The following is a 13,206-nucleotide window of genomic DNA, read 5'->3' as shown; positions in this document are numbered from 1 at the left end:
CTGTCTTTCATCAGGCAGTTTGAAGTTGCTTTTGCCAACGACTTCACTGAAAAATCCAAGTTGCGTCATGTTGGGATGCATCTCAAGGAGACTGCAAGCAACTGGTGGCTAGCCAAAATTCTGGAAGGTACTCAAGCCAAAACCTGGACTCAATTCAAAGCTGAATTCTATGAACAATTTCTTCCACCTAATTTCGAGAAGGACATTCGGAAGGAATGGGACTGGCTCGCCCAGAAGGAACAAGAGAAAGTCACGGCTTATGTTGACAAGTTTTGGTCGGTTCTTCTAAAAGTTACGTCTTTTATGAAGATTTCCGACAAAGAAAAGATGCGAAAGTTTGAAGCAGGTCTTCAACCACCACTTCGGAAGAGCATGAAGGTGTACCCACATGACACCCTTCAGCGAATGATGGAGTCGGCAATCATTGCCGAGGATTTACCTTCCACTGGTACCCCCACACGGATGGAACATAGCAAATACCGTGCAAGGCAAAGAGCGGTCTATGATAACCATGGCAACCAAGGCAAAAAGCGTTCCCTAGAGGATCCGGATGAGCCTAAGAAGCCAAAGGGTACCGGAAAACGGCTTAAGTATCTCACACCGAACCAAGTACAAACCTTCAAAGAGCAAGGAAGGTGCTTTTACTGTGGTGAAAAAGGACATATGAAGCCCAACTACCCTATTCGGCAGCAACGACAGGAACAAGCATCTTCGAAGAAGAAACAATCGAAGAAGGAACCCGCTCCACCGAGCTTGAATTCCATTCCTGATGTGCAAGGGAATACAGAAACCGAGAAAGGGAAGCGCCAGCTCCTTAAAGGCTGGGGATTTGTGAATAACCAACGGGTGTTGATCCTCTACGATCCTAGATCGACGGACAACTTCATCTCACTGGAAACTGCAGAACGTTTGGGCCTTACACTGGCTCAACTTGGACCTCCAGTCACTTCCGAATGGGCATTTGAGGGGTTGACCACCAATGCAACTCCCGTGCAAGGACAACTCAATCTCCGGATTGGTGATTACAAGGACCGCGAATGCTTTTTGATGGCACCTATCGAGGGATGTGATATCATCTTGGGTATGCCATGGCATTACCATATGCAACCGGTCCCAGATTATGTAGAAAAGACCCTCGCTTTTGAGCATGAGGGCAAGAACATTAAAATTTTTGATGATGCAAGGGATTGGCTATTCCCTATTGTAAGCCATATCTCCATTAAGAAGGAAATAAAGAAGTGCGTTTCTGCTTACTTGATTTTCGCACGTGAAAGAGATAAAACTAATGAGGGTTCGCTCTCTAGTTTGGAAATTAAACGTTTTCAATTTCTTGAAAAGTAAAAAGATTGTTTCACGGATACTCTACCAGACAAGCTACCTTCGGAACGTCCGAAAGATCATCGCGTTGATCTTGTACCAGGTAGCTCTCCCCCAACCTACCCCCTTATCGGGTTAGTCTTGCTCAGCAAGAGGAAATTTTGAAGCAAGTCAACGAGCTTCTCGAAAAAGGTCTAGTACGACCAAGTACTTCTCCTTACTGCTCTCCAGTTCTACTAGTGCAGAAGAAAGACGGCACGTTTAGAATGTGCATAGATTATCGATCTCTAAACAAGATCACTATCAAGAATCGCTTTCCGCTACTCCGGATTGATGATATTCTCGATAAGCTACAAGGAGCAAGCATCTTTAGTCGCATTGACTTAAAAAGCGGGTATCATCAGATACGCATAGCCCCTGAAGATGTCCATAAGACTGCCTTTCACACAACTTTTGGACTTTATGACTTTTTGGTAATGCCGTTTGGCTTGACCAATGCTCCTGCCACATTCAATCGGATGATGGACCGAATTTTCAGCCCACACCGAGCTTTCACAGGAGTGTTCTTTGATTACATACTCGTCTTTTCAAAGACTGAGCAAGAACATCGGAAGCACTTGGATATAGTGTTTCAGGGATTGCGAAAGCAAGAGTTGCATGTGAATGCAAAGAAGAGTGAGTTCTTCCTCACTGAGATACACTATCTCGTCCATATAGTCTCACACAACCAAGTGAAAATGGATCCCGCAAAGATCCAAGTCGTGCAAGATTGGCCAACTCCCACTACGGTACATGATGTACGAAGTTTTCTGGGATTGTGTTCTTACTATCGGAGGTTTATCCGAGGCTTTGCTCAAGTAGCAAGACCACTTCATGACCTAACAAGGAAAAAGATCCCTTTCAGGTGGGGATTGAGACAACAAGGTGCCTTTAGTAGGCTAAAGTACCTATTAAGCCATGGACCTATTTAGATAGTGCCAGACTTAAGGAAACCATTCGAGGTTCACTGCGATGCTTCAGGTGATTGCATCGGTGCAGTGCTTAACCAAGAAGCCCATGCAGTGGCTTATGAAAGTAGACGACTTAAGGATACAGAATTGCATGCCTCGATCTACGAGAAGGAACTTATGGCTGTGATCCACGCCTTGTCTACCTCGAAGCATTATCTTATAGGAGCGGATTTTGTGATCAAAACCGCTCACCAGAGTTTGCGGTATTTTCTTACGCAACGGAAATTATCTGAGAAGCAAATGAGATGGGCCAACTTTTTGTCCATGTTTCACTTCCAGATCCTTCATACGGCTGGGAGTAAGAATGTGGCTGCAAACGCATTGTCTAGACGGCCTAGGATGAACGCAGTTACTTCTGTGTATCACCAAGAATTGGAATCACTTCCAGAGTTGTATCCGAATGACCCAAACTTCTCCTTCACTTGGAATAAATTACAGAACGGAGAGGATGAATATCCCTATTCTATTCGGGATGGTTACCTCTATCACCACCAAGCAATTTGCGTGGCAGAACCATTGAGAAAGAAAATCATGGAAGAAGCACATGCTTCACCATATGCAGGTCATCGAGGAATTCTCCCTACGACCTTAGCATTAAAAAGAAATTTCTTTTGGCCAAGCCTTAAAGAAGACATTGATCAATATGTCAGGGAATGCTTGGTTTGCCATAAAGTAAAGTATGATCGGCATAAGACGCCTGGGTTACTCCAACCTTTACCTATGCCTGATCAACCCTGGGAGAGTATTGCCATGGATTTTATTATGGGTCTCCCAAAGACTCAAACTGGAAATGATGCGATTTGGACTATCGTGGACAGATTTAGCAAGCAAGCTCACTTTATTCCAGTTAAGAAAACAATCAAAGCAGACCATATGGCTAGAATTTTTCTAGCACAGATCTTTAAGCATCATGGGCTACCCAAGTCTATTGTGAGTGATCGAGATCCTCACATGACAGGCAACTTTTGGCGTGCCTTGTTTGATAACCTTGGCACAAAGTTGAATTTTTCTTCTGCATATCATCCTCAAACGAATGGGCAGAGTGAGATCGCTAATTCCACAGTATTGGATATGCTGAAATCTTATGTGTCAGAAAGACAATCTGATTGGGAGAAGTATTTGCCCCTTGTTGAGTACGCATATAACAATACCGTGCATTCGTCTACGGGGAAAGCACCTTTTGAGATTCTCTATGGTAAGCATTTGCTTCCATCGATCCTTGTCACTAAGGATAAGATTTTCGCAGCAGATGAATTTGTCCGGGATTTGGACACGACCTACGGGCAAGTTAAGAGAGCAATTTTGCGCTCTCAGGAAAAACATAAGAAAGCTACGGACAAGCACAGAAGAAATCTGGACTTAATAGTCGGTCAATTAGTCTTACTCAAGTTTGAAAAGGCAAGACTAAAGAAACAAGCGACTCATAAAGGGAAAGTGGTAAAACTTTCCAATCGATATTATGGGCCGTTTAAGATAATTGACCAAGTGAACAATGTGACGTTCCGATTAGACTTACCATCTAATTGGAAGATCCACAATGCTTTCCATGTTAGTTTACTCCGGCCATATGTGGGACCGCCTCCAAGTCAGCCTATTGCTGAGGAACCTCCTGAGGTTGAGGAAACGGAAGAAATACTCCAATCGGAACAGATCATTCATCGTCAGGAGCGACCACTTAAGTCCGGGAAGATTACACGGAGGTATTTGGTAAAGTTTAAGAATTATTCTACTCTAGATGCTCAGTGGATGACCGAGCAGGAATTAGCACCTATCCCGAGATTCTAGAAGGATATGTACAAGCACTACAGTTGAGGACAACTGTTTAAAAGCCAGAGGGGTGTTGCTAAATGGACTATTTTCTTAGTTTCTTATTTTCTCACGTAATTTCTTTTTATTGAAATTAGGATATTTAAAGATGTGCACTTGAACCGTAAGGTTACGAACTGTAGATCTACTGGAATTATTAAAAGCCATTAGGAATGGAAAACTCTGATGCATCATATGATGGGTGACATTAAGCATCGCGAAAGGGTTTTACCATTGATTCGGTGGGAGAGATCGGGAAACGAATATTCCTGATGTGTCACGTGATGGGGTGACGGGAGCATCGGAAAGGGAATCTCTCGTTTGTCTGACAGGAAACCCGAGCTAGAAAGAGGAATACGCGTAAAGACGCAAGCACAAGAATAAAGATGGGTTATGAGAAGCTTTTCTTAAAAAGCGGAATATTTTAACGAGTTTTCCGGGAAGAGCATACGCTTTCCCACGAGGAATCTATGTTTGCATTGCATTCGTGCATGTGGTTGCATCCAGGGACGCCTGGGAAGTGTTGTGAAAGGCATTGTTTTTAACTTATAAGGTTTTATTGAGTTTTTGGGCAGGTTCAGACCGCCCACTTAATAAGTGGACAGCCACTTAGGAAATAAAGCAACAAAACTAGCCAATGAATTCTCTCTCCCTATTTCGAGTAGAACAGCGCCAAAAAAAAAAAAAACAAACAAACCGGCCACGATCTCTATGCGAGCAGCTATTCGTGCCGTGACCAAGGAGCTATAAAAGCACCACATGCCCTCACTGAAAGGGGTTACCAACGTCAACAAGAGAAGACTACCGCCAGATAACGCAAGAGATCGCGAGACTACGAAGCACAGAAATCGCTTTTCCCGCACAAGAGCGACAGGTATCTATTGTGGATTCGCCATACGAATTGTTGTCGCGTGTTTGTGTGTTTGCACGTACTTCATCGCGAAGGAGAAGCGAGAAGGCTTCGGCCTACGCTTGGGAATTCCGGGAACGGAATTCGGAAATTGTTTGCGGAGTCTCGACTCCGAGTACAGACGGAAAAAGGATTGAGAGCTCGTCTCTCGGATTTCCCTTACGGGAAGGAACGACCATTGAGTCTGAGATTTAGAACGGAGGGGTTTTCTTCGGTTCTTGTGCTTGTAAAAAGATTCTCCCTAATAAAGGATTCTCTTTAAGAAGGGGGACCAACCCATCTTCTGGTCCCAAATACTGTGTCGAACTTCTCCCTCAACTTTGTTTAGTTGAAAGATTATTTATTTTCATCTTCTTGATTATTCGTGTGCGCTCTCGTTTGTGACAGCCCCCCCTTGCACCTAGCGTTTTTCACGCTCACCAGAAGGCCTTGTTCCTTGGCGTTTTTCAGCATCAGATTGCAGCATTACAGCAGCGTTTTCAGCCATAAATCACAGCAGTCATCAGTGTTTTTATCAGGCTACTGCAGCGTTTCTCAGCAGCCCAAAACAGCCCCGAAAAATCAGCAACTCGTCCGCACCAGATTTCAGCAGATAGCAATTTTGGACAGCAGTTAGTTTCATTCAGTTTTCAGCCCCTTTGTCATCATCGCCATCCCGGTTATCATCGTCGACATAGCCTAGACTTGCATCAGTCTCATGCATTCCATTTGTACCAGATTGTGCAATCATAAGTAGACCACTCTCGCCGACGAGAGTCGGGCCTTCGGAGGAGGGTTTTACAACGTCTTTGGTGTCGTATCTCTCTTCTCTCTCTATCTCTCAGTCTCATACACTTGCACGCACAGTGTCCATTCACTTTGTTTGTGATCATAGCATTCTCTCATATAGAACGGAAGGCTCTACCTTCCATAAGAACAAAAGGAACCTTGAGCACAGTTCGTAGCACTCATCTTGAGCAAAGCACAAACATTCATTCCGTTGCACCTTACAGGGAGCATGATGAACGGAGGATTCAAACAATTCCTCTCTATCTGCGCAGTAAGGCGCTTACTTGGTGGCGCGATATGACAGAGAAGCCTACGACGTGGGCTGATTTCTGTGTGAAATTCAAGAGGGATTTCGCCAAAATGGATCCTTTGAAAGCTTACGCCAAATTACAGAGTCTTTCGATAAAAGCTCTATCTTTTGATAAGTATACGACAGCTTTCAAAGAAGCGCTCACCTTCTGTAAGGTGGATTCCATGCATGCTGTGCACATGTACCTGCTCGGATTACATGAAGTTTATTGTTGGGCCTTATAAAAGGACAAAGCCCCAATTGACGTTGAGGATGCAGTGGCAAAGGCCAGAATGTTCCATTTGATAAATGGAGCGAACTATGAGAAGAAAAGAACTGCAGACCATCAATCCGATGAGGGCGCTTCGACAAAGCGACCCTGATTCCAGCATAAGTCCAAATCACCGCCGAGATCTTCTCAGGAGAAGAAGAAAGCCAAAAATGCTTCAATTGCTGATGCAGTGAAGAAGGGGGCTTGCTTCGAATGTGGCCAGACAGGTCACCAAATCAAGGATTGCCCCAAGAAGAAGATAAAGAAACCACAAGGTCGTCCTTCGGTTCAGATTCACAAGATCTCAGGTAACTCTGATGTTATTCAAGTTGAAATCCATCATTTAGCGCACAGTTCATGCACTAGTTGAACTTTAGCACAAAGTGTTTTGATAAGCACGATCTTCTCCGTTTCCCAGATTCCAAGACTATGCGAAGAGGAAAGCATTATAAGCTTTCAGCTAGATATTGTGATCCATTCTTGGTCACAAAGAAAATTGGCCAAGTTGCCTATAAACTTGCTCTTCCTTCAGATGTTAGTATACATCCCGTGTTTCATGTCAACCGCCTTAAGTAAAATTTGGCGAAGCCGACATTGTTGTGTCTATCGAGGAGTATGGCAAGATATGCAAACTGAGTATATTCCTCGAGAACGAGAGGCAGTTTTAGATCATCGTACCCGTCATTCGTGCCAAAAGGCTTATAACGAGTACTTAATTAAATGGAAGGACCGATTTGAAAGGTTTGCTACTTGGGAACGAGTTAGAGCTCTGAAAGCTTAGTATCCCCACTTCATTGATGAGGACATCAATGGTTCTTAAGGGCGGAAGTATGTTATGTTCCGCTCATAGAAGAGGGGATCTAGCCTAGATACCGTCAGGATGGGCGTCTAATGTCCGGGCGGACGTAGTGTGAACCCGGCCAGTGTGGCCGGCCATTATTATAGAAGGGAGGCCAAGGCCTCATTTGCAGTTATCGACCCCCACAGGCAGAGTGCCAGTGGTTAGCCCGCGAGGCTAAGAATGCACAAGGTCACCTCAAGGAGGTGAGGCCGGGTGGTATGGGACGCTCGGTCTTACAGGTGCACGCCTCCGTCCTCGGACACTGGCCCCAGCACGGGGGAGCTACCAGATGGTGGCTATGGTCGGGTAGTTCGTCCCCGCATGTCTGTAGGCAGTCCGTGTAGCCGGGAGATCCGCTCCTTGTCTCTCTCTCTCTCTCTCTCTCTCTCTCTCTCTCTCTCTCTCTCTCTCTCTCTCTCTCCTCTCTCTCTCTCTCTCTCTCTCTCTCTCTCTCTCTCTCTCTCTCTCATATGGGCATCATGTTTTATCTTGGAGTCCAATAGTGTAAAATGTTTGGAAAACTTATAATTTGGTTGTAGTTTGTTCAACTTTGCACACCATTGTGTACCAAATACAGGTCCTAAAGACTTTCAAGTAATCTTGGTGTGGAAGCCCCAAGAAAACTAAGCCAGAAATCTCATGAGGACGTCCCAAAGTAAGGCCCTGTTGCTGCAAAGCAGAACTCCTCTAAAATGGTTTGGAGCAGTTTTTTCCATAAAAGGGCTCCACCATAAGCCCTGTAAAGGACCTTGAAGTTCGATCCTCAAGGGCCCTTTACTATTGGAAGGCCCCTTGAATATGGCATGCAACTCCCCATAACCCCCATATTGCCAGAGGTAACCTGCTAATGCCCATTTCTTCTATTCTATTTCCAGTGTGCCCCTCTTGTAGCCAATCCAAATAGTGATACTTTTGATGTAGGGGGTGGTTGAGGCACCCCGTACCTAAAATGTAGTGGTAACTCCAGGTTACCACCCAATTTTGTGGGTGAGGGTGCCACAAAGCTAGGAAAAGATACATGGACAATCGTCCAATTTGAGGGCCCTCTACAAACACTTTTACAGGGTGTATGGGGGACCCCTCTAACCTCAAAGATAGTACAGAAAATTGTAGACTTAAACATGTAACAGTCTGCTATAAGCTTACACAAGCAGAATTTCCCTCCTGACGAGACATTCACAGGCACATAATTAATGTAGGCAAAGCACAGCAAACTAACCTGATTCAAGATAAAGCTCTTGCCTTGACGAGCCCTCCCACAGACAGAAACAACGCCAAGGGGACCCTTGACCAGCTGAAGGGCAGCAACAGCGTCTGGATCCATCTTGAATTTGCCCCTCTCATCGCAGAAGACGAGCCTGAGAGCGCGGGCGGAGTTTCCCGCACTCGTCTCCTGCGAGCTCACGGCGGTGTCCTCGCTCTTGGGCCTGGCCCCGCGCAGCCCCAACATCTGCATCATTATGGATCTCCCGCTCTTCCCCTCTGCTGAAAAGAGTGAGCGTCGACAGGAAAGGGAGGGAAGAAAGACCTTTCGTATGAGATTGCCACTTGTCTACAACATCGTCCTCTTTATTTTAGGCGAATGGCAAACTTAATTAAATAGCAAACTTAATTAAATAAATTCCATTGATTAGTAAATAAACCATAAATTGTTTGGCTTTCTCTTACTATAATAATATATTATATTCACTGTGCGTCAACCTTTAAAAAATTCCTTTTCTTAGTGAGATTCTCGTCCCCCCTCGAAAGTCCCAATCTAAATAGTAAACCCCAAGCTTTTCCTGGTTGCCATCGTCATCGTCCTCATTGCAGACTTGAACTGCAGCCCTTCAACCCACGAGCAAGGCATGGAACATGGCACGAGTCGCGATGCATGCCTTCATATAGAGAGAGAGAGAGAGAGAGAGAGAGAGAGAGAGAGAGAGAGAGAGGCTACTTGGGCTCACCCTACCTCCTTGACACTACTCCCCTACCAACAGGTTGCCCCTCCTTCTGCTCCATCTCTCTCCCCCCTCCTCCCACCTAGGCTCGCTCATCCCCTCCTCTAGCAACACTACAAAACAACCAAAAGAATGCCTTGGGCAATTGCCTGCTATGCCTTCTATGACTGGCAGGTAGGACCTCTTGCACCAGTGCCTATTATGCGAATGGCTCTAGCAAAATGTGATTCATTCTCTCTTGCATTGGAGAGCATGCAACACAGAGCATTGAACTGCACTCCCAAAATGGCAGCTTATGCAGCACTCAAAAAATGGCGTCCGATTTTATTTTATTTTTCAATTAACTAGAGTCCAACTAGAGTCCATAGCATTTTGCATGTTCACAACGAGAATTTTTATTGATTCTCCTCTTCTTGTTTTTTCAAAAATCGTGTCACATACTGGTATTAAAAAGAAAGATCTCCTCCTCCCCAAAATAGTGTCCCATTAGTGCAAGTAACAATCTCGTTGTGTGAATTCTCTCAACAAAGAGATAGGTACAACACCAAGTGAAACAATCACATAGTGAATTCTCCCTAGCTCGCACAATTCTCTACAAAAATCCATGATTAACAATCTCATCATGAATTCCCTGAGCAAAGAGAGATAGGGGCGAAGGAAGAGAGAGATAGGGGCGAAGGAAGAGAGAGAGAGAGAGAGAGAGAGAGAGAGAGAGAGAGAGAGAGAGAGAGAGAGATGTGCCCTCTAACTCTACTACCTCTCAAACACACATAGCCATGAAGGCCTGCAGACATCGAGAGAGAGAGAGAGAGATGTGAAGGAAACAGCTAGCTTTCCATGAATCAAAAGAGAGAGAAGAGAGGGAGAGTTGGGGTTCCCCGGCTGCAATTAAGAGAGAGAGAGAGAAGAAGAAGAAGAAGAGAGTTTTAACGTCGTAGGAAACTATTCCAAGAGTTGAACTCAAGACCTATATATATATATATATATATATATAGAGAGAGAGAGAGAGAGAGAGAGAGAGAGAGCATTTAAATACTATTTCCCTTGTTTTTAATGTTTTTTATGATTGTGGGCTCATGAAAGAAAAGAGGGGAAGGGGGGGGGGATGCAAAACTAAGGCTGACTTTAGATGAGCGGCTGACAAAAGATGTCACGGCCACCATGCCTCATGTTCACAAGAAGTGGAACCAGATAGTGTTGCATCAAATAATCGATACCCCAATGGTAAACGTCAGACCCTTTGGACTAGTGATGGCTATGTTTTGTGTTAAAAAGTGTGCAACAATAGTGTTTTATTTGCATATCTACATAATATCTAACATAATGCATGATGAAAGGGGGCTGCCGCATGACATAAATTGAGGTTTGTAGCACTTTGAACATGTGTCTCCTTTTCAAATTCACGGGCCTCTTCTTGTTTTTGAAACCCCCCCCCGTTGTGTGCATATGTTGTGCACACATTCACAACCACACACAATTTTCTTTGTTTCTTATTTGAATCCTATGACCTTGATAAAAGCATGTGCTAGGTGTTTACCAAGGCAGTTGGATATATGTAAGCATTTTGCGAAAGTGGGTTACTTGAAACAACATGCCAATACGTATTATCGGTGTGTATGACTCGATTCCACTTGAACATGTTGGTCTATGCATATGCCATGTCGGTTAGGCTTAGCAAGCTTCTGCTTGACAAGCTCCCAGTCTTATGTGTTTTCTCTTGAGTTGCACTTGTTGCAAGGTATGAAGAACATATAAAGGCTAGTGTATTTTCATCCCATGCAAAATGAGACCTCTTTACACATGCACCATATATGAAGGCATATGGCATTGTGCAAGAAGTAGACATGCATGAATGTATCCACGGTGAGATCACTGCTAAAAGATAATCATCAATCTTTACAACGCTTTGGTTGAGATGTATGTTATATATGGTGAAGTTTTGAAAAAACTAAAAGCTTTTGATGAGCGATCTCCTTGAAGGCGTCGATCAAAGATATGCTCCAAAAGGGTGGGGCAGCTGTCGTCAGGTTGTTTTTAATGACTGTAGCTCTGTAACACTAGTTTCATAATTGAACACTAAAGTGTCATATTTTCCCAACAAGTTGCTATATTTATTTAATAAGGCTAGAAACACATTTTGCATCTTGCTCGTAGCCTAGTTAGGTTATGAGGTGAAACGAATTGGCGAATTTTCTTTATGTCAAAATACATGATCTATTAAGGGATTGATTAAGAAGTTTTAAGTTGAAAATTTGAAGTTGGTTTGTCAAAATTACATAAATTGCTTAAAACTTCTTGAAGAAATCGCAGTTTTCATGGTTGTAAAGTCTATCTAATTGATATTAGCCATACAAAACAAAAAGTCAAGCCTTAAGTGGATAATAATGCGGATAATAAGTTTTCAATAGAAACTCATAATATTGAAATTGTCGAGAAAGAGGCACATTTGGGGATTGTAAAGCCTCTTTTGAAGGTGACAAGCTTTTATGCCACAATTTCTTCAGGTGAGCATGCGAAAACAACTGATGGTGAGCGCACTTTTTCCCTAGCCACATATGATGGTAGCTCTTACTCTATCCAAGCCTCTTCAACGAGAGTTTTAATGATGTTTACACAAATTCCACCTATTCAATTGAGACTTTTGTAATCGGCAGTTTGAAATGACATGGGTTTGTGAAGTTGAAGATGTTGCACTACTGTCTTTTCACATGGTTTTTAGTGTTGCAGCTCGAATTTACAAAAACAGTCCAAATTTACAAAATTCCAGAGAGTAATTTTTTGTGCAGCCCGAATTTACTTTTACAGCCTGAATTTACAAAATTACAGAGAGTAGTTTTTGTGTAGCCTGAATTTACTTCTCACACCCGAATTTACAAAATTCTAGAGAGCTACTTATGCTCAGCCCGAATTTACAAATAACAAGAGAGACCAAAAAATCCTTCACCATAATCAGAAGCATATAGCCACACAAAAAATCAAAGGCCATGACTATAGCATATCCAGCAAGTACTCACCAAAATCATAAGCAAATTACCCTAACCATAACAAAATGATGAGACCATTCAGTGCTCACGATAACCATAACCAAAATCGTAAATTTCCATCAAAAGTCACAACCAAAAATTCAAAACCATAACTATTATATATTCAGCGAATACTCACCAAAATCATAAGCAAATCACCCTAACCATAACCAAAATCGTAACATTGTCATCAAGTGCTCATGAAAGTCATAACCAAACATTCAAAACCATTCAAGTTATACTTGCTACTCTAAAATGTATCGTATTCTTCAGCAATCAAAAAACTCAACCATCATCATATACTATGCTATATAGCATATTAGGTCCCCTAAAACTCAAGGAAGATTAGCTTTATGTTATACATTACACTTACACAATCAAAATTGAATTTGGATATCAAGAAAGCCACCAAAAAAATCATAAAAGTGCTAATTTTGGCCAAAAAACAGGATTATGCAATTCTTGTAAATTGGTCATGCCAAAAGGTCAAGTTTGACAGGCAAAAGGCACCAGGGTTGTTACAACCACTGCCGATTCCGGATAAGCCATGGGAAAGCATTGCTATGGACTTTATCTTTGATCTTCCAAGGACGCCAACAGGGAATGATGGTATATGGACCATTATCTGCACGTTCAACAAGCACAAGTAAAAGTCAAAAAAAGTACGTAGTTTTGGGAATTTCAATCTCCTATTAACATGAAGAATATATGACCTTCTTTAAATCTTTGCTACGTAAAATTTCTTGAAACAAGTGAAAGGGTCATGATGGTTTTCTAAAAAAAAAATAAAGTGATAAAGTCATTAGGTTATGTTTAACTGAAATTAGTGTTTGGGAAAGGATTGCCTCAGCTTAGCCTTGAGCCAGGTGAAAATGGAGACTAGCCGGTTGCAAACCATAGTAAAGGGAAGAAAAACTATGAAATATGTGAGAAAATAGTTCAAAAATCTTGCAAATTTAAGCTAGTATTTCCTATTAGCTTCCTTGTGAGGAGGAAATTCTACCGATAGCCGCTTAATAAAGGAGACTTTC

At 42.9% G+C, this 13,206-nt stretch overlaps 1 protein-coding gene across 1 annotated transcript in view; it reads right to left on the bottom strand.

Moving 5' to 3' along the window:
* LOC147425816 (uncharacterized) overlaps nt 1-8,752 on the bottom strand; it is a 195,425-nt gene extending 186,673 nt beyond the window's left edge. The window contains exon 1 of the mRNA XM_086498070.1: nt 8,432-8,752. Within this exon, the coding sequence (XP_086354196.1) occupies nt 8,432-8,671 (240 nt within the window). The 5' untranslated portion in view covers nt 8,672-8,752. The remainder of the gene's footprint in view (nt 1-8,431) is intronic.
* Between the last annotated feature and the right edge of the window lie 4,454 nt (nt 8,753-13,206).

Source organism: Adiantum capillus-veneris, chromosome 24, assembly GCF_014529385.1.
Source record: "Adiantum capillus-veneris isolate H3 chromosome 24, ASM1452938v2, whole genome shotgun sequence".
NCBI classification, from domain to species: Eukaryota; Viridiplantae; Streptophyta; class Polypodiopsida; order Polypodiales; family Pteridaceae; genus Adiantum; species Adiantum capillus-veneris.
This window is presented reverse-complemented; position numbering and strand designations above follow the sequence as displayed.